The following is a 20,179-nucleotide window of genomic DNA, read 5'->3' on the forward strand; positions in this document are numbered from 1 at the left end:
GTGGGATGCTTGCGCTCGGGTATTCATTTGTGTATGTACCTTTGCACACAGACACCCAATGGTTCCCAAGGGCAGAAAAGCAAAAAGAATGGGAGTGTATAATAATAACACCGGAGGGGCCCCTAAGCACTGTGTAAACATGGATACAATGGAAATGCACTGTGCAATTATGGCTGACTCCATGCATTTTTCACTCACTGGGAGGATGGGTTAGAGAGGTGGAAAGGGTGATGGTACATTAAAGAGGGAAGAATGGGAAAACTTTGGAAAAGGGCAAAGAAACAATAAGACAAGACTAAAGAAAAACAGAATATAATAAGTGGGAGAAACATGAAAAGAAAGCAGATTGAAACAATTTTTGGAGAAATGGGAAAAATCTAAGGGAACAGATGATGAAGAAGTTAAAGTGATGTGCAAAAAAACAAACAGACACAAGGGTGTGCTCTCTCCCTTTCGTCTGCTTCTGTGATGTGTACCCATACACCCCCCACCCCCACTCCACAACCTGCACAGTCACACACACTCATGCACACATCCACACAAGCCCCTCCCTCTTACACAGACAGTAGGCTAATCTTTATTCTTTAAATCTTGAAATACTTCATTGCTTATGACAGAATTCAAAGGAGGTCTTTTCATGTCTTATGTTAGCACTATCACTGAACACTGTCATTTTGTCATAGCACTGTCATTTTGTCATAGCACATTTTGTCATAGCACACACAAAAAGAGAGAGATACACAAGCACAACTACCCACAAAAAGATGCACACTGCTTTTCTGTCATCTTGTCACACCCCTGCCAAGAGCGCAGGGGAAAAACACCATTCAACTTTAGGAAACAAATTAATTCACGTGTCGGAGATCAACTCTCTGACTCTGAGCTAGCAGAATGCCTCTGACAACATTGCTGCTCTTCTCCCCCGAGTACTTTACAAAAACTTGTTCTGGGAAGTAGAACTTTAATAGACTATCTAATGAATCTCTATGAAACAAACACGATGTTTTAGCGATATGCAACAAAGTTGAAGCAGAGCTGCTGTGTGACATTTTCTGTCTGTGATCTTCCAAAATCTAAACACACTCACATTTTTGCAAAAGTAATGTATTATTTCGTTTTATTTTTATTAATTTCCCCCAGTTTGATCTCCCAGGTCTGCCTTTCCACATTCTCAGTATTCAGCAAGCACACCTTGAAGTCAGGGAGAATTGGTAGGTAAGCACAATATCACTGCCAATCGATGGCTTTTATCATAAGCCCAAACACTTTCAACACAGACGGCTGCAAACTGAATAGGAAGTGAGGACAATCACAAAGCGCAGCAAAAATCACAGTAGGGTGTCGGCCAATGAAGCTCAATAAAGCATAAGTACTATAGCAGTAATTCTGGTGCTATTTGACTCTGACTCTGTGGACTAAAGAGGGACTGTGAATGATAAAATTCTTCCACAAATGGCTTTGTAGAAGTGGATAAGCTCAGGCTCAAGGATTTTGTGTTTTATTTTAAAATAAAACAACTATTGTAAGTTTGAAAAGCTTGAGGTAAAAATCCTACAAATGAGAAACCATAAAAGTCTTGAAATGTACTTGTTGGTTTTGAATGGAATAGTTTGAGGATGTACAGAACCTTGTATAAATAGTCCTAGTACATTTTGCTTCACTTACTAACTTAAGTGTACTTCAGTCAACTACCTGCAACCCCCACCAATAACTCTAAGATCCCATCCCATCTCTCCTCACACTAAGATCACTGAGGAATACATAAGTCAGCTCTTCCAACTTCAGACGACCAGGAAATCTCCAGAACCCTGATAGCATTTCTACCTTCTGCCTGAGAACCTGACCTGACCAACTGGTTCCCATTTTCACTCAGATATTCAATTAGTTACTAAAGCTGAGTGATTTTCCCTCCTGCTTTAAGTGTTCCACTCTCATCCTAGTTTCCATGAAGGTGTTGTCCAGACGTTTGGAGTGATGAAATTCTTTGAGTGTCTAGAATTGAATTATCTAAAGGAGAGCACAGGCCTACTGCTGGACCACTGCAGTTTGCTTACCAGGCAAACTGCAGTGAGAATACATTTGCAAAGAAACATAAGACACTAGAATACACACTGAGGCTGAAACTGGTACATAAAAAAAAAAAAGTCCTTACCCTTGGTGCAGAACGGGCCGTTGAAGGCAGTGGTGGTGCAGTCACATAAATACCCGTTATACCTCTCCACACACTTCCCTCCATTCCTGCAGTACATCCCAAAGCTGGTACAGTGACCCTGGCAACCAGACATAACCCCTGGCGTGACTTTGGCTCTCTCTTCCAGGTTGAGGGTGATGCCATTCATTCGTAAGGCTCGGATACAACCCAGAAACCCCCGCTGGCCCCCCGCAGCACCTGAGAGGCAACAGAAAGGGATCAGGGAAAGAAATGAAGAGCAGGAATAGTTGACAAATGGGATTCAGGGTTACAGGAGTCATTCTGAATGCAAGAGGCTCTGTTTTAATCAGTTTTAGAAGCGCGGATATACTAGAGCCTGGAGGAAGCCACTGATGTTATGCTAATCTTTCAAACTGTGACACTGTTCTTGAAACAACCTTCAACTCATTTGATTTTTCACTAATTAGAAAAGCCTAATGAACACGGTTTCTTAATGAACATCTCGCAAGCACGCACATGCTAATTGGTGCATGAACGTATGCAAAACTACATACTTCAGACAAACACATTCAAAACGCGCCACACACAGCGTACCTGATTTCAGTGAGTCAATACAAACATTAATGGGTTGCCTTGGGATGTCAATAGCCATTTTTATAAAATGCTTCCATTGTCATTCTGGTCTAGCACCATTACAGTCTAACTACCCATTAAAATGGACAAGGTAAGGGCGTTAAATAGATGAATTTGGAGCTAAATGACTAAAGCAATAAACACACTCATAAACATGCACCTACAGGTATCGATTTGAATATGCAAGCACCCTGACATAGGACAGAAAGGCAGGTATGCACACACATACATGAACACCATCATTAACAAGAGCCATGGGACATTTTAGGGATTCAAGTCTCCAAATTGGATCCTCTTGCTTAGGGAGAAATAACAACTTGAAAAGGACATGTAAGGAAACTTGAATGTGCAAATTGTTTCCTCCCTCATCAGCATTTTCACATAAAGGAAAGAAAAGAAACTTAACTACTTAACTGCGGGATCATAGAAATAGAAAGACTACCACAAAACATGCACTGGTTCTCTCCAGCCAATGCATCATTCAGAAATCAGGATGCAGGTGGATTTTCACCTGCTTTCTCCACTTCCAGTCTCATAAAGAATTACACTCTTAGTAGACCTCTTAATTAATCTATTTTGTAGCACTGATTGGCTGGAGGTTTCTGCCACCTGTTTACCCAGGGCTAAATCAGTCTCTGATTAAACGGACAGCAGGCTCTGATGCCTGCAGAGACTGAGGCAGGCACGTACACGCTAACACATCCTGAAGCACAGGTGCGTCCCGCTTCTTTATGACTCCTAAATGCGATCTAATAGAGCTTGATGGAGAGTGACTACAGTCTGTAATTCAAAAGTATACACACGATGTATCAGTTACAAATAACATACTTAGGTAAAACTGGAAATGTGGAGATAAGACACTTGATCCAATTTGAAAAATGGCTTGTAAATAGAAAAGAAAAAAGAAACATAAAAAAACAGTTTTTCAATTTTTAACGCAAAGAAAAAAATCTATATATACAAAAGCCAACTACTATAAGATTAAAACCATGTTAAAGCTTTGCTACTGTCTCGAAGGCTATAAAAAGTGTAACATGGCTAAGAAATTGTGTAGGATTTCTCACAAGAACCAATCACCTCAATTTATTCAATTCATCAGGAAAGCATCTGATACAGAGAACTTCTGCTTGCTTTGTTTTTTAAAGAATATTTAGGACAGATAGATGAACAGAAATAGAACAGACCCTTTGGGCGAAGATGCTTTGGACAGATTAATCCAGGATTTGTAGCATGGTAGAATATGAGAGTGAACATGCTTTGAGGCTTCTTTGTAATGTCTGAAATTACTAATTAGATATTGAGTAAACTTTCCAGTCCTCAACATGATAGCAAAACTAAAATTTTTGATATCACCTAAAACTTTTATAATTGCGCCAATATTTGTCTGCCTTAAACACCAAAAGTTTCCAAACACTATTTTTGGGAAGCTTACCAAACTTGTTCAAAAACAAAATCAGGCTGCAAATACCAATTACTGTCCAGGTACACTGAGCTCCACAAGCATTACAATGCGGTGTAAAAGCATTACCCCCAAAGATTTTCTTTGTTTTTGTGTTTTTGATTAATTAGTGCATTTGTATATAATGCTGTTGACCTAAATAAAACCCAGTGCAACCGGCTGACTTCAAAAGTCAGTCAATGTATTTATTGGCCGTGAAGAAATAACACCCTTAACACAAGTTAATCTAAAAGAAAAACAAACAAAATCCAGTTTTCAAAAGACAGTTTCATTTATTATGTGAAAAAAACTATCCAAACCAACCAGGCAAAATAATTCCCCATTCTAAACCTCTCTACCACAACATCTTGAGCTTACGCACACTTGGGCTATGTCACAGGACAATGAATGATCCAAGCCTACCATCAAGTCAATTCTTAATGGCTCAATACAAATCTTGAAGTGATTTAAATCAGACTAAGAAGTTGTGATATGACCTTAAACAGAACATCTCATCTTAAAAATCCACAGATTTTGGCTGAACCACAAAATTGGCAAAATTCCTCTACAGTAATGCAAAAAAAGTTATAATGTGATAGCTAATGTTTCTGCTAAGGATAGCATAAGCAGCTGACAGTTTTAGAGGCTGAATAGTTTTTCAGAAAATGTTGGTTTTGATAGTTTCCCTAAATGAATTAATCATTTGAAAACTGATCATTGGGTATATTTCGGTAATCTGTGTCTGATATTAAAATTGGTGTGATGATCTGAAATATATAAGTGTAACAAAAACAATGGAAACAAGAAATAGTTTTTCAAAAGTCTAGGGTAGATTTGTCATGTAAGTTACCTAAATTTAATTATTATTTAAACTATAATGTCATATTATTTTTGAATTTTACAACCAGCATTTTATAACTCAATATAATACATTCACATCTCTGTAGGAATATCTCTTGTTTTACAGATAAAATGTTACCTACTGTCTTGACAGGTGAGTGCAGCTGGTTTTCCTGTGATGGGTGTCACACACATGCAGTGAGCAGGTAACAAGCAAGAGCCCAGTCCATGCAGACAGAAGCAAAAAAGAAAAAAAAAATAACAAAAGACAGACAGCACAATCCAAGCATGAGAGAGCTTACAAAAAACACACATGGGTGCGAGAATTAATCAAAACGGAACTCAAGACACAGATGGTGGCATAAAGCTAATAAAACGCGGCAGGATTTGTAGCTATGTTCATGTATGAAGCGGAATGGGAAGCTAAAAGTTAACAGTGTGAAGTAAATGGCGGCAAGCTGATAGTGTAACATTTACTTTCAAAGCCATTACAGCAAATGAGCCACTGTGCGGTAAACAGTAAAGCAATCAAACGCTTGACAAGGAGTGTATTGATTAAGAAGGAGTGAAAGAGGTGATACACAGACAAACATGAGACCAAGGTTAGCAAAATCAAGCGTCACTTTGTCTTTGATGTGCGTATGAGAGAAACACAAAGATCAATCAAGCTGATTTGTACAGAATATATTTCAGTCTAAGATCAGTGCAGCAGAAATCAGTTGTATTCACAGTCTGCTTCCCATTATTCTTTTTAACATTCACATCAATAAAAGGCAAAGACAAGTGTGAAGTGGTATGACGTGTTCCATAACAAGACACAATGAAGTGAGTCAGGACAAAATCTTGTCCTGATTTTGAGCTCTTTCAGCTCTGCACACATCTCTTCATCAAACACTAAAAGATCTCTGTCCAGGGGCCAAACCCCAGCCCCTTCCTGTGACTGCTTGGGTCACTTTCCGGGACTTCTCAAGGTGTTGCTCTATTTAGAATTAAGCAGAGATTAGAGACCTGATATGAGGTGGCCCTGTCACCTTAGTGGCTGTGGCTATACACAGTCCTTCCCTTGGTGGGTTAGGAACATGTGTGCAAAGAAAAGAGATGGATTACACTATAATCACCAACTTCATTATATTATATGAGAATGTTTTGTGACACACAAAGTAAAACACCAAGTAACACATAACTGTGGAGTGGAACGGAAGTTTAATATTTTTTTCCAGAAAAAAAAAAAAGAAGTGAGATGTCAATTTGTGTTCAACACATTTATATATAAAGCTTGGTACATTGTGTCATACTTCTTCAATTTTCAGAAGATTAATAAAACAATTCTTCAGACATTGTTTTAGAACCTTTTTTTGCTTAAACTTCTGAACAACCTCACCCCTGACCTTTCTGTCGGGCTTCTTGGTCTTCGTTGTTGCTGTGTGATCACTAATGTTCTCTAACAAACCTCCAAGGATTTCACAGAACCTGTACTTATAGAGAGAATAAATTACACACCATTTAATTAGGTGACAGGAGTTTCTACTGAAAAGTTTTTGGTTTATCAGAATAAAAGGGTCTGGATACACATTTGATTAAAGTTTCAGGCTTTTTAGGGAAAAAGCAAAGAGAGAGTTAAAGTTATGTAGCCTTTTTAGTCCAGTTTACGCCTGTGAGATTTGAGAAAAAGTTCAAGGGTATGATTACTTTTGCAAGCCAGTATATCTGCAGGTTGCACAGAGACAAAGCCTTTCTCAGTTCTTTCCATTTCAATAAATGTCACTGTGAGCAGAATGGGTTCCTGATAAGAAGATGATGTTCCAATCAGAGAAAAAAATGATGAGAGGATGGAATTATATTACAAACGGGGATCAGGATTGTTAAGGCTATCACATCGGGATGCCTGATTGGAAATTTCAGCAATCTCTTCTGAGCAGAACTTTCTTTCCACGAGATAGTAGGAAGTCTCAAACTTGCCTCAGCACTTTTCCTTCTATTCGCAAATCCCTAAAACTCTCTCAGCCCTGAAGTTTGCTGTGTAGAGCGCTGAAGGCTCAGCACAAAAGGCAAAATGAAGCAGAAGTCAAGTCGCAAGGTAAAAATAGGACAGATATTCTATTTTCTGTACTTATAGTGGGCTTAAAGCATAGAACAGAGAAACAACAGAAGCAAGCCAACTTTCTCCCCCCATCACTAAGGAAGAAGTTGCTCCCTCTAATAATCAAATAGTACAGATAGCCCCTCTTTGCAATGTTAATCCATAGCAATAGAAATGTGTACTTAAGGTATTAAAGTATTAATGAAACGACCTTTCTAAGAGAGTCAGTTTTGAATTTATTAAAACTCAGATCACTGAAATGGATGACTTTCCAAGGATGAGTGTGAGTCTACATATGTGCAAATGATTAAGCAAAACACATCGTTGTGTTTTTTACGAGTGTCCTGGAGACTTTTAATTAGTGGTGGCTGTGGCTAAGCTGAATGGAACGTCTTAAAGAGCAGTAAAGCTGGCACATCTTTAATTTATGAATCATTCAGACGTTCTGAACGTGGTTGTCTCAATTGGAGGGCAGCATAAGTCCACATATAAACCTTTTTTTTTAATAAGAATGGAAGACACAGAAGTTATTTTGTGTTATTCAAGTTCTAGACTATATGTCCTTTACAAAGGCAACAATAAGTGTTCAGAAAGCAATAAGATGTGTGCACAGCAGGCAGTCCTCTAGATGAAAACATGATTGTTAATTTTGTGAGTGTGTGTCGTACCGACGTAGAGCTGGCTGAACAGCTCTAGCCGTGTGTGTCCCTGTGCGGGCGCTAGTCGGGATGTCCGGTACACCTGGTCCACCTGGAGGACTGCTTCTTTGATGTTGCGCTCAGCCATCACACGATGCCACTGGTCGTCATTGAGGGGTGTAGATGAGTGCACAGTCAGCTCCACAGGTCCGTTGCCAACATCGAAAGAGAAGGAGACCACTGTGGGGGCTGGAGAAAAACAAAGAGAAACCTTAGTTTCAAGAGTAAAAGTGGTAACTGCCATGACAAAATACTGCAAAATGTTCTAGTCCAAAACTAGCTGTTCAGATATGGTCCAGTCGTCTGGTATAGACATCCAGTCAGTGATCTAATGCCTCATTTGGTTCAGGTCCATTTATTTGCCAGATATAGATTTCAATTTTGCACAACTCGACTGCACACAGATCTGGACAGGGCCAATCCCACAGAACATCAATTGGTGTCAAGACCTGTTGAATTTGCATATTAAGACGTCGTGCTGCAGATTTCACTGGTCCTGTGAGAGATGGCAAAGCCAGAGATTGAAAAGATAAACAGGAAATTGCAAAAAAACAAAACAAACAAACAAACAAAAAAAAACACCAACAAAAAAAAACTGCTTAAAGAAAAAGGAAAAAGATGCCAATTATACATTTTTTTATTATTTCAGTAAGACTTGAGAAAGTTATTTTGTATACATAAGTTATGTAACTGAAGATTGCAGTTGTGTGGCAGTAATTAATTTACTAAAATTTAATTTGCTAATTGCTTGCAGCAGACCAAAAGGGGGCAGTGTTCTTCCTTGATGGGTGTACCTCAATGTAAATTATTCATTGATATTTCTGATTCTCTGTGTTTGAGTGATTGACCTTTCAACCTGTGCACTCCAGATGTTGCCATCCATCAGAGGAAAGGTTACCAAGGAACGACTATTTAGCTTTGACTTTATAAGTATCTACACATTGTGTGTAATAGAAATAGCTCACAAACACCATCCACATTGCTTTGAAAGAGTATTTGTATTGTTTGAACTTTTACTTATTTTGGCATGTTACAACTACTAATAATGTGTTATTTTTTTTCAGTCACGTTCTACTTTGTGTTTTTTAAAGATAAAAGAATTGCACTTTTAATGAAACAAATTGCTTTTCGTTTTTAACACTGCATTTTTTGTTTTTGAATAAACAGCTTTGCCACACCTGTTAATCACAGATACAGTTCTTAAATTCAACTCGCCCTTGATGGGTTTGTGGGCGTGTGTGTGTGTGTAAACCATAAAAGTCTTTTGCAGGCAGGATCAGCTATTTGCAGTAAAATCTTTATTTATTCACTGCCACTGTTATTTGTCACTGCACGCAGATTGTTCCCGTACATCATTGTCCGCTTCGTGAGAGTTTACAGGTGCTACAAATTCCTGATGCTGCTAGCAAAGTCTTGGCACTCAGCGTTGCATTAGTTCTTTTTTCAGTGGTTTGTGAAATTGCACGTGTTAAAAGTTCTGGACTTTGATTCCCTGTTTGAATCTTTTGGTATTCTTGGTTCTATTTTTTTTGCTTCAATTTTATGCTGTTTCACCATCGCTTACTGCGAGGCGTAGACGCAGACTGATGATGTCATTCCCTTATGTGTTTTTGTATAAGAAACGCACATTTTGATGAACAGCAATGAGTTTGAGTAGATGCATGTGGTATCAAATAGACACCACCATGTTGATAATAATATCAGTGCATCCTTAGTTACAAGGACAATTTTCAATAAAATATATTGGAATTTCATGTGGTGGACCTACCTGTTTTAACACATTAAAATGTTTTACTATAAACCACTCAGTTGCAGTTCTGAACCAAGGTTATCAGCTACTAAATAGCTAAATTTTAAAAGCAGTGTTTTGTTTTATTTTTCAGTGGTATCAGATTCAAAGGGTCTAAATATATATGCATGCTACAAATACAAATCATTAAATACACAATTAATTAAAAATGCCTTATAGTTTGAGGTTGTAATGTGACAAAATGTTGTCAGGTGTGAAAGCCTGTAACAGCTTTACGTTTTTTTAAACTCTAAAACATTTGACTTGCTAATTCTCTGAATGCTTGTCTCAGCGAAATGTTAAGACTTTTTACTTGATAACTTGAAGCAACAACAAAAGAATTAAACACATTTTTCTTTTGCTTCTAGAGAGCCAATTTTCCTCCTGTGAATTAAAATTGTCTTGACTTCTTTCCAAATTTTGGAAATACTGTGAGACTTATGCATTCTGGGTGCCATATTGTTGCTTCTGGCATCGATGTACTGCACCATACTGATGATTAATCGCTCCGTGTTGTGCTGGCTCATTTTTGCTCTATTTGCCTGTGTATTTCAGAGGATAATTTTGTGTATTAATCAATAGGGAAATGAACTTTCTTCTTTTGTTTTGCCCAATCAATATTCCTGGCCTTTTCCTCCCTTTCATATCGCTCTCATCTAATTATATCTTTTATCATACAGTTATTTCTTCCAGTGTTTGGCCTTGCATCCTTTTCACAACAAATTTAGTCTCTCCGGAGTTTTATATTCTTTCAGTTTACTCATCTTCCTCTTACTTTGCTTTTTAGTACTTCTTGCTCTTACAGAATTCTCCATTTACCAGCGCCTTGACCGTTTCTTTCCTTCGTCTGCATGCCGCTTCAATCCCTCTCGAAATTCTTAGCAGTTAATTAATTTGCAGGCAAGCTTAGTAAAATAGACAATATAGCACTTTGTTGTAATTCCTTAGGAACGTCTCTTGTTCTGTTCTTAAGGTCAGACAACAGGACTTATTTAACACCACCTGCATTACTAAATAAATTCAAGGATAACCCAAGCATTCATACATGAGCCATTTAAATTAACACAGAGCAGGAAACAAACAGGTGACTCGTTAATCTTCCTATAATCTCCTGTATTTTACTGCAGCAGGTATTGCAGAAATTTTTTTTCTAGTCGATTAAGGGCAATGGGGATAGAGAGAAGTTCTCATCATGTGTTCACCTGGCATTCCAACTACCGGTGCCTTTACACAGACAAAGAAGTTGTTCTTTTGTACAACTTCTTAATTATTGTTGCACAAAGCCATCTCCACCCACCAACAGCCCCAGCTTGCATGCAAACGTTAAAACAAGTTTCCCAACTGGATAACGTCTTATAACTCACAGTGACTTGCACGCTACAAAGCATTTTAAATGACTCATGATTTATTTAAATATTTTCTTTCCCAGGTTATATGCACTGGAATTGTTTTATCCATGACTAAGCAGAATCAAAGCAGACTTGCTTCGATTCTGCAAAACAATTCCTGGCTCTGTTTTGTAATCAACCTTTCCAGAAGTGTTTCTAAGAAACCATTGTCGGTTCACCAAACTCCCCGTCAACATTTTCAGTGTTTACCAGTGACAGTGCCTAAAATTAACAGGAATATAATTTCCGATCACCCTTAATATAATCAAACGAGGAAAATTAGTCCATGGTTCTCAATCGGCTTTAATAATTTTTTTTATTTCAATGCGTACAAACCTTGACATTGATGTGCTTGTCTCCGTCTAAAGCTAAATCTATGCTTAGTCTCTGTGGAGTTTCTGCTACTATTATGTGACAAGTGCTGCTTTAGAACTGTGACAAACCGCGTTAACTGTGCGCCTCATCTGTCTGTCTGATTCCCCCACTCTGCTTCACCTCTCCGGCTCCTTTGGTGTCTCCTCTGTGCGTTGTGCCTGTTATACTCCTTATCTTTTGTGCCTCTGCTTTTAGAAAGAGTCGATTTAAATGACAGTCCTCGTTTGATTTTCTTTGATTTGTCAAACAAAGCTCTTATTTGGAGTGTTGCACGCACGTAAACCTGAAGATCTACTGCACCTCACCAAAAGGCGAACAAAGAGGGATTGTCGTGGTTAGCAGATTTGGGCAGTTTGAGTGTTTGGTTTGAAATATTGGTATTGTTAAGTGTTCTATTGTTCATATTTTGATGACAAAAGCATCTGTGAACCCTGAGCAAGTCAACCTTGCATACTAACGCCCCTTACCTTTCAACTAATTCAAGCTCAAGACTGAGACAGTTATAGTTCCTTCTTGACTCATCTGCTGCCGCGGCAACAGGACGCTTCCCTTCCTGTACTTCTTCCAGCTTGACATGCACCTGCTTCCTTGCTTGCCCCCCCTATTACAGACAAAGCTTTGAATATACAAAGCCTACCTGCTGGTATATGGCAAGAATGAAAAGCCTGTAACTTGGATCCATTCTCTCGCACAGTCTCAGTGTGTGTGTGTGCCATGTACTGTGAAGAACATCTGTTGTTTCAATGTCATACATGCACAACCCCCCCACCTCCATAATTATGGATGTGTGGGATTTACCTCCATGATGACAGCTGCTGATTGCTGCTTAAAATCTAAGTTTATGCGTTAAACATTTACAATATATGGCATTTGACAGCCTTTAGTTCACAGAATTAATGATGTCTGTATCCTCAAACAAGCCTGGAAGGTAGAGAGGTGTGATGCATTAAACAGGGAGAAAATGACAATCACATAGACCCCAGCGGAAACATAGCTTCAACAATTCTGTATAATAATGCTCATTTATGTGTGCGTATGGGTGTCTGTGATCTACAAGTTTTATTCTGGTGGGAATAAAAATAAAAACCTCCTGATAGTACAGAGTTTGTCTCATCTATTTGTGTAGATGAGAGAGATGCCAGAAGGTAATTGTGTGCGTGAATGCAATTTTCCATCCCTGTGTGTTTTTATACATGCTTGTTGCCCCGTATGTGTCTTTTTTTTGTGTGTGTGTGTGTGTTTGTTTCTTGAGATTTAGGTTTGTATTTATCTTTTCAAACAAAGGCTAAAAGAGCCAAGTTTTAAATTATGCAGTAGCATGGCACAATCGATGGATGATAAATCGCAAAAGAGACCGTGGATGACTTTGAGTAAAAGCAGCACTGCTTGTGTGGGAATGGCTGCGTGCACTCGTGTGTTTGTCTAATGTAAAGTTCAGTCTAGCTGTTCGTTTGTTTTTCAGGCAGCTGGTAGTGTATTATCTGTTTGATCTCTTTTCTGTTGCGCTTATTAAATCTTAGTTTTTGTCTTATTCGGTTTGTTAGTCTTTCACTTTTTCCCAACCTGCAAAAGACACTAAACAATCAAAGGATGGAAACCCTGCTTTTCTGAAAGCTAAATTCCAAGTGCAACAACAAACCCCGATACAGCAGTGACAAAAGTAACATTTAGGTTTGAGTAAGAGAATTTACTGAACCAAAATGATCCCTCAGCTCCAACTTTTCTAATTTTGCTGCAGAAGTAAAAATCCGTTTTGCCATCAAAGTAAAGAATGATGGCTGTTTCTTTGCAACTTATGACTCCATCTTTTGAAAGTATTAACATAACATTTTTAAACTTTTTTCCATCCCAAAACAATAGGATACATTAGATTTCTGCACTTAGTTCAGTAGTAAATGGAATCTATTTATATGCAAAATAATCTCAGCATAAACATAGCTGTACTGTGATCTGTTTCATGTGCCTCAGGGGATTGCTAAAGAACAATTAGTGAGCATGAAGAATGATGAATATCAAGGGACACACCAAAGAGGTCAAGGTTAAGTTTAAAGAAGTGTTACACTGTAAAAAAAGCTCTCACTATCTCACACTGCATTGTTAAATCCATTATCAAAAAAAATAAAAAACATAAAAATTTAAGAAAGCATATGGCACAACTGCAAATCCACCAAGACATGAAACTGACATCAGCCAAGAAGAACATTAATCACAGAAGAACCCAAAAAACCCCGAGCCTCTCTGGAGGAGCCATTGAGAACCACAACTCAGGTGGGAGAATTTATTGACGGGACAGCTAATAGGGGAACAGTCCATAAATCTGGCATGTAGGGAAGAGTGGCAAAAAAAAAAGATAATATATTAAACAACAAGTATGAATGCTTTAGAAAGGAATGTTTTGGAAAGCAATTACTAATATTTCTAGAGAAAGCTGCACATCCTGATTTCAAACTTACAGTATTTTGTCTTCACTTGAAGAAGGCTATGACACAGTTTGCAAAACTGAGGTCTCCAGTAGGAAAGGACTTTTCTCTGCTGGATACTAAACTTAAATATAACCTCTGGGTAAGACAGACCATGAGGCCTCTTGAGAGCTGAAAAAAGTGGCATATGGCACATACTTTCCCTCAAGCCACAGAGAATTCAAAAAGTCAAGCACTTGTGTGTTTGGAGACCTTCCTGAATGTCCTCGCTTCTGTCACTAGTTCACTTCTAAGTAAGTCTTCAGCATTTCCTCGCAAAAAATGATTATATATCCACCCTTCAGTGTAAAGATTAAAAAAGGAATATGACTTTGAGCCTGCTGAGGTGAAAGTAATGTGTATTTTCTTTTTGAAAAAAAAAAAAAGGTTTTGTGAGCGTATCAGTAAATGTGTGTTTCAGTGCTTTGAGCCCCTGCAATGGCAAAGCCGTGCTAGTCTAGTTTAATGCTGCCATTTCATGCCCTCTCTGGATTGCAGCAGATAGAGTTTTGCACCAGCAAGAGGGCAGAGATTATGTGTGTGTCTCTGCACGCAAGTGTGCATATGAGCCGTTTTGTGACTGTGTGTCTAAACGTGTGCTGCGGGGCAAAATGCAAGATGATAGCAACGGAGGGAAGAGAAAAAAAATCAATGTGGGGGCATTTTGAAAGCCTCGAGAGAGATATATGTACACACCCATACACACGCACACACACGCACTGCAGCTGTGACAGGCTGACTTACTGTCATTGTGTTTTATGTACGCGGTGGGAAGACATGCACCAAGCCAGAGTAGCATTTTCTCACAAGGTTTGTGTTTATAAAATTAAAAATATGCATGAAACAAGTGTTTGACTTGTGGACGAATTAGAAAAATAAAAAGGTTTTGGACCATATGTGCTAAAAGCTCACCAACAGACATCATTTGGTGAAAAGGGTTCAGACTAACCTTTAACAGATAATTTTTTAAAAATGTCTATTTCTTACAACATGAGCTTTGCATAAATTTCCCCACACTGTCTGGAAATGGTCAGCAAGCAACTCTGACCCAAATGTTCAAATCCTCCTAAAGCACAAAAAACATGCAATTAACCACTAATCGACTTCCCCGCTGTGCCACGACAGCGGGGATACACAATACAGCTCTGTGATTAATTTGAAAAGGTTTTAAAAACGCCTGATGAGAACGGTTCCACTATGGGAGCAGGGAATTTAATCTAAACCACTGAAACAGATCATAGGAGCTCAGAGCGTGACATGTCAGCCGTAAGACTCTGGGAGGACTTGATGGATGAGAAATGCGACCTTCTTTGTGTCGTTTAAAAATGCATCTCCTCTCTTTCACATTCTCTTCTATTTCGGTTATTGTTTGATGGGTTTGTGTTCAGAGGTCCAGCCGAATAAAGCGACGACGTTCTGAGAAGATAAAAAGCAACGATCAATCAAGACTTAGGAACTACTGACAGGTATTTGAGATTATTGAGATGCAATGTTTCTACATGAATCCACATGTCCATCACATTACTGGGAAATAGGATGTCTTCCTACAGTTCATATACGCACACCAAGTTTTTTAATATTAAAAAAAAGAACATAAAAATAATCCTTTTCGTTCCACTTTACAGTTATGTGCTTATTGTGTAGATCTTTGTGGTCTTCACACAAAAAAAATACACTAAAGTGTGAAAATTTTAGTATATATACAATTCTTACTTTAACCTTACGTCAACCTTTTAAAGTACTATTGTTTTCATTCTCCAATACATCTTTGGACCAATATATGATATTAATTACAGGTAGATAAAATAATTTTGCCTGTCTAATTTGGGCTAAACCGTGGCACAGTTTTTTACCTTGCCGCCTTGCAGCGAAGGACTGCGTGGTGGCGCAGTTGTTAGAACTGTTGCCTTGCAGCAAGAAGGTCCTGTATTTGAATCCCAGCCTGGGGCCTTGTTGGATAAAGTTTGGATGTTCTCTCTAGGTATTCTGGTTACCTCCCACTTGACTGGTTGCTCCAACTTGCCCTTAGGAGGGAATGTTTGCATGCCTGGTTGTTTGGCCTGTTTGTTTCCATGTTGCCCTATGATGAAATGGCTACAAGGGTAAAGCCCACCAACTACCCTAGTACTGTTGGAGATAGGTACCAGGACTTTGCAAGGATAGGACAGTGTAAACAATGAATGGGTGACGTCTAACAGCTGTTTTTAAAGTTTGTTTGTTTTCAGAAGCTATCATTTAAATTTGTTTATTGTAGATTTATGTTCATGTCTCTTTCAGGACTGAAACATCCCAATTGCTCTTTTCTGGTTACTTTATGTTTGACGTAAAAATGTGCTTCCCTTCCCTTCAGTCCATTTATTTTCTCAGCTGTTTTACTGAACAAAGTGCAGACAGGTCCACTTTAGATTTTTGTGCAACCTTGCTTTTTCCTAATCATAGAGCTCTGGTCCCACAGCAGAAAGCTACATCGTACTTTGCTAGATATAGTCTTTTCCACCTGGTCAGAGATGTTGGAGAAAGTAACGTTTTTGGATCTGTGAGAGTTCATTCACAGCACTGGAGGGAAAAAATAAAAAATAAAAATCACCAACCGATTTGATGGATGAGAAAGTGGAAGTTGAGAAAGTGGAAGTTTGCAGATAAGATATCTGCAGGTTAACTCTTTAATAAGCCATCTGGTTATTGACAATAACTTGACCTCTTGAGAACTACAGCATGTCAAACAGAACTGCATACGAAAGCTTCAGTCGTCTTTATTGTTTCACTCAGGCTGAGAGTGTCTACTTAGCAAAAACCTTGTAAAACTACTTTGGTCTCTTTAAAGTGTCATGCAGCAAGTAAACACAATGACTCTAAGAATAAACTCTGTTCACTGACAGTTCTAAATCAACCATATTGTTTGACTTTTGTGTACGTGGACGTCTGCATGTGTGCTGTGATTATTTTCCCTTCAGATTGAAATGCTCCTCTTCACACGAAATTATGTTTTTTCAGAGATGGAAAAATGAAAAGAGGACAGACAGCAAAGGTGTGTGAATGTATGAACAAGGACTTGTGTTATGTCATCCCTAAAAATGGGTGATTTGGTTAAATAGCGGTTTATAATGGACATAATTATTGTGCACACCAATTACCTTAAATAAATGATTGCTCTCTCCCGCAATCACACAAAGCGTGTGCTATAATCAGGAAGGCAAATGGTTGCTCCTGGTGTATGTGTGCATGTGTGCGCTTGCATAAAACCTTTGTGATGGTGGGCATGTGTGTGTAATACGGCGTGCGCCAAACACTGTCTGCCACTTGGCTGGATAAAGATTAGTCTCAAGGATATAGAAAAAGAAAGGCAAACGCAAAGAAATGACTCTTCTGCCCTCGCAGTGCATCTCAAAAGCATCTTACACTTGAGCTCCAGGCGGATAAAGTCAGTGTTGCCCAGATTTTCCAGAAAGACGCCGTAGGGAGCGCTCGTCTTGAAATAGAAGGAGATGTCAGCGCTGGTCTCTCCCTGAAAGGTGGCAAAATGCAGGTAGGATGATGGGGTGGTGAATGATGCTGCATTCCAGTAGTTATCTGTGGGGGGGGGGAAAAAAAGAGACAAGTTTGAGAGATAATTCTCTGTAGTAGCTGCTCTAAGCTTCATGAAGTCTGTGAAAAATTCTTTCTGATTTGACAAGCAATGTAGAATTTATTTCTTTTTAAATAGCTAAAATAACCATTTTAATTTAAGAATCATCCTTGTTTTTTATTTCCCACATGTCATTTCATATCTCCTTTTTATAATGGTATTACTCCTTACTATTCTATTTCTATTCTGAGGCTTTGACATAGCCTTCAATTTTGTGCAGCTTCAATAGAATTTGAAACTAAGGTGATCATATAAAAAAAAGCTTTCAGCTTTCTAAATCAGGTCCCGAAAAGACAAAATATAGTGCGCAGGCGGGAGATTTCAGGATTTGCAATAAGTTTTCCAATGACTTTTGAATAAAAGGAAACCAAGGGCAACTAATGAAGACAAAGTAGCAGCACTTTGAACAGCTGCTGATGAACTATCAGACTGTGGTTGATGAAGTGACTCTGCTGTCTGCTCTTCCCTCTGTCTCGCCCCCATCACTCAAGGAAGATGAAGAGTATTGGGGAAACAGTAGGGGCAGAGGAGAGCGCATGCTGAGGAGAGACGACATGAGATGTGGTAAGAGGGCCCGGCATGGGTGAGAGGATCGAATATTGAAGACAGGATGGACAATAGGGGAGGAAAGTCATGGAGAGGGCAGGTGATGTTAGAAAACGAAAAGCTTGGGGGGCTTGTGAAGGGCAACAAGAGGAAAAAGTGAAGGCGGTTGCATTATCAGCTAACGGCTCTTAGATGCCTGAGTGTTTTTGACCCACACCTGGAAATAGCTGTGTGCAGGACTGGAGAGAAGAGTCTGCCCCTACGTCACTGCAACCAGCAGTAAACTTGATTTTCCACAAATCATCATTTATACAAAAACACTAAATATCTAATTGCCTGAATATATTTTCTTATATCTAAGTAAAACCTCCAAACACACCAAGACAAAATCTGAGTGGAAGCATAGGAGATCATTAAACAAACAAACAAAAAAAGAAGCTAAAAGATTCATGTCAGCTCTGCAGCAGAGATTCACAGCTGAGTTGGAATGAGCTATCGACATGACAACGTACGCATACTCTACAAATGTGGCCCTTATGGAGAAGTGGCAAACATAAACGCATTGCTAAATGAAAGGCGATAGAAAGTTAATTTTGGAGTTTGGCACAAGTCATGTAGGGGAGATAGCAAACATAGGAAAGACTCCAGACTTGAGACAAAAAAGGCACATTTGGCCAACGTGCAAAATGCTATGTGTGATGGAAAAATTAACACTGTGCTTCACCCTGAATCCACCTGAAATGTGTTGGTGGCAACATTGAGCCAAGAGAGGCTTTTCAACAGCAGGGTCATAAAAGCTGGTCATAACTGATAGAAAGATATATGAAGCTTATTACAAGGCAATACGTAAATAAAATATATGAGAAGTTATGAATATATGAGACTGAAGCAGCAGGAAAACAACCCAAGACTTACAGCTGGAGCAACAATTGAGAGGGTTTAGAGCTAAGTATTATGTTTTAGAACCGTACAAGTGGCTGTTCACATGCATCTTCTATCCCATCCAACAGAGATAAGCCGCTCTATGAAGATGAATGAGGAAAGCTTTCAGTCTCTGGATGTGCAAAACTAGTAGAGAAATATAAGTGTGCAGCTATGATGGCAGTGAAATGTAATTCTGCAAGGCATCGACAAGGAAAAGGAATACAAATGCAGAAAACACTTTTTGTTTTAATAATTGTGAAAAAATCTGGAAGGCCCTCTGATTTTCCCACCACTTCAAAACTGTGTTTCTGTTGGTTTATAACAATTCCAACAATTACAGAAACATTTAAGGTTGTAACCTCCACAAATTGAATAACTACTCGTCCTCTTGCACATAGACCTTTCTGAATATTGCATGAGTTTGTATACTTGTGAGCGCAGGTTTTCAACAGTGCTTGTGCGTCTCCTGCTTCTGTGTGATAAACATTCCCCCGATGACAGACCTGTGCTCCACCCCTCTCCTTCATGCTGCACACTCCTTTCACCAGAGGCAAGGACTGATAGCAGCCAAGCTCCCGCTTACACACGGACGCAGACATGCACAGACAACAGCATGCTGATGCTGTGTTTGTGATAAGTGTTTGAAGTTGAAATATTGTTTTTTTTTTTATTGGAGGCACAGCCAGTTACTAAACTGGGCCAATTCAGGACCTAACCCGAAGACGCCTGCCTTGGAGAAAAGAAGCAAATAATGATGTATGTACTTTGCTATTTTGAAATCAATGAGATCAAAAACGTAGGAAGCAGCGTAGTTAGTTCTAAAAACATTAACAACCAGTAACAACTTGTCGGTAATTATGAAATGCACAACTATAATGACACATTTTTACAAAATAATCAGTAACAGAGCAAAAGTGTCCCAATGTAATTCCCCACACAACAGTTTTTTTTTTTACACTTCCGCCAACTTCAGGGCTAGAATACCATTTTCATGTCTGATTGGATTATCGTTTGTGTGTACTGAGACAGAAAAGACACTTGGATACAGAACTGTTGTTGAAGGAGGGGGAGGAAACGGGACGAAAGAAGAAGACAAGTGGGAGGAGAACGAAACTGCTCAAAAGCGATTCATGGGGCGAGGACCAAAGAAGAACAAAAGAATCAAAGGGCTGACAGAGAACCAGAGTTGGAGAGAAATCAGTGCTGGAGGAAAAAGCCAAATGATGAACCTC

General features: G+C 38.9%; 1 protein-coding gene across 2 annotated transcripts in view; it reads right to left on the reverse strand.

The window, feature by feature from the left end:
- Positions 1-20,179, reverse strand: part of cntnap2a (contactin associated protein 2a) — a 286,799-nt gene that overhangs the window by 32,332 nt on the left and 234,288 nt on the right. For both annotated transcript variants that reach the window (XM_028005083.1, XM_028005081.1), the window contains exons 18-20: positions 17,252-17,422; positions 7,812-8,030; positions 2,153-2,389 (exon numbers count right to left, since the gene is read on the reverse strand). In XM_028005083.1, coding sequence (XP_027860884.1) covers positions 2,153-2,389; positions 7,812-8,030; positions 17,252-17,422 — 627 coding nt within the window. The remainder of the gene's footprint in view (positions 1-2,152; positions 2,390-7,811; positions 8,031-17,251; positions 17,423-20,179) is intronic.

This window comes from Xiphophorus couchianus, chromosome 21 (assembly GCF_001444195.1).
Source record: "Xiphophorus couchianus chromosome 21, X_couchianus-1.0, whole genome shotgun sequence".
Lineage (NCBI taxonomy): Eukaryota > Metazoa > Chordata > Actinopteri > Cyprinodontiformes > Poeciliidae > Xiphophorus > Xiphophorus couchianus.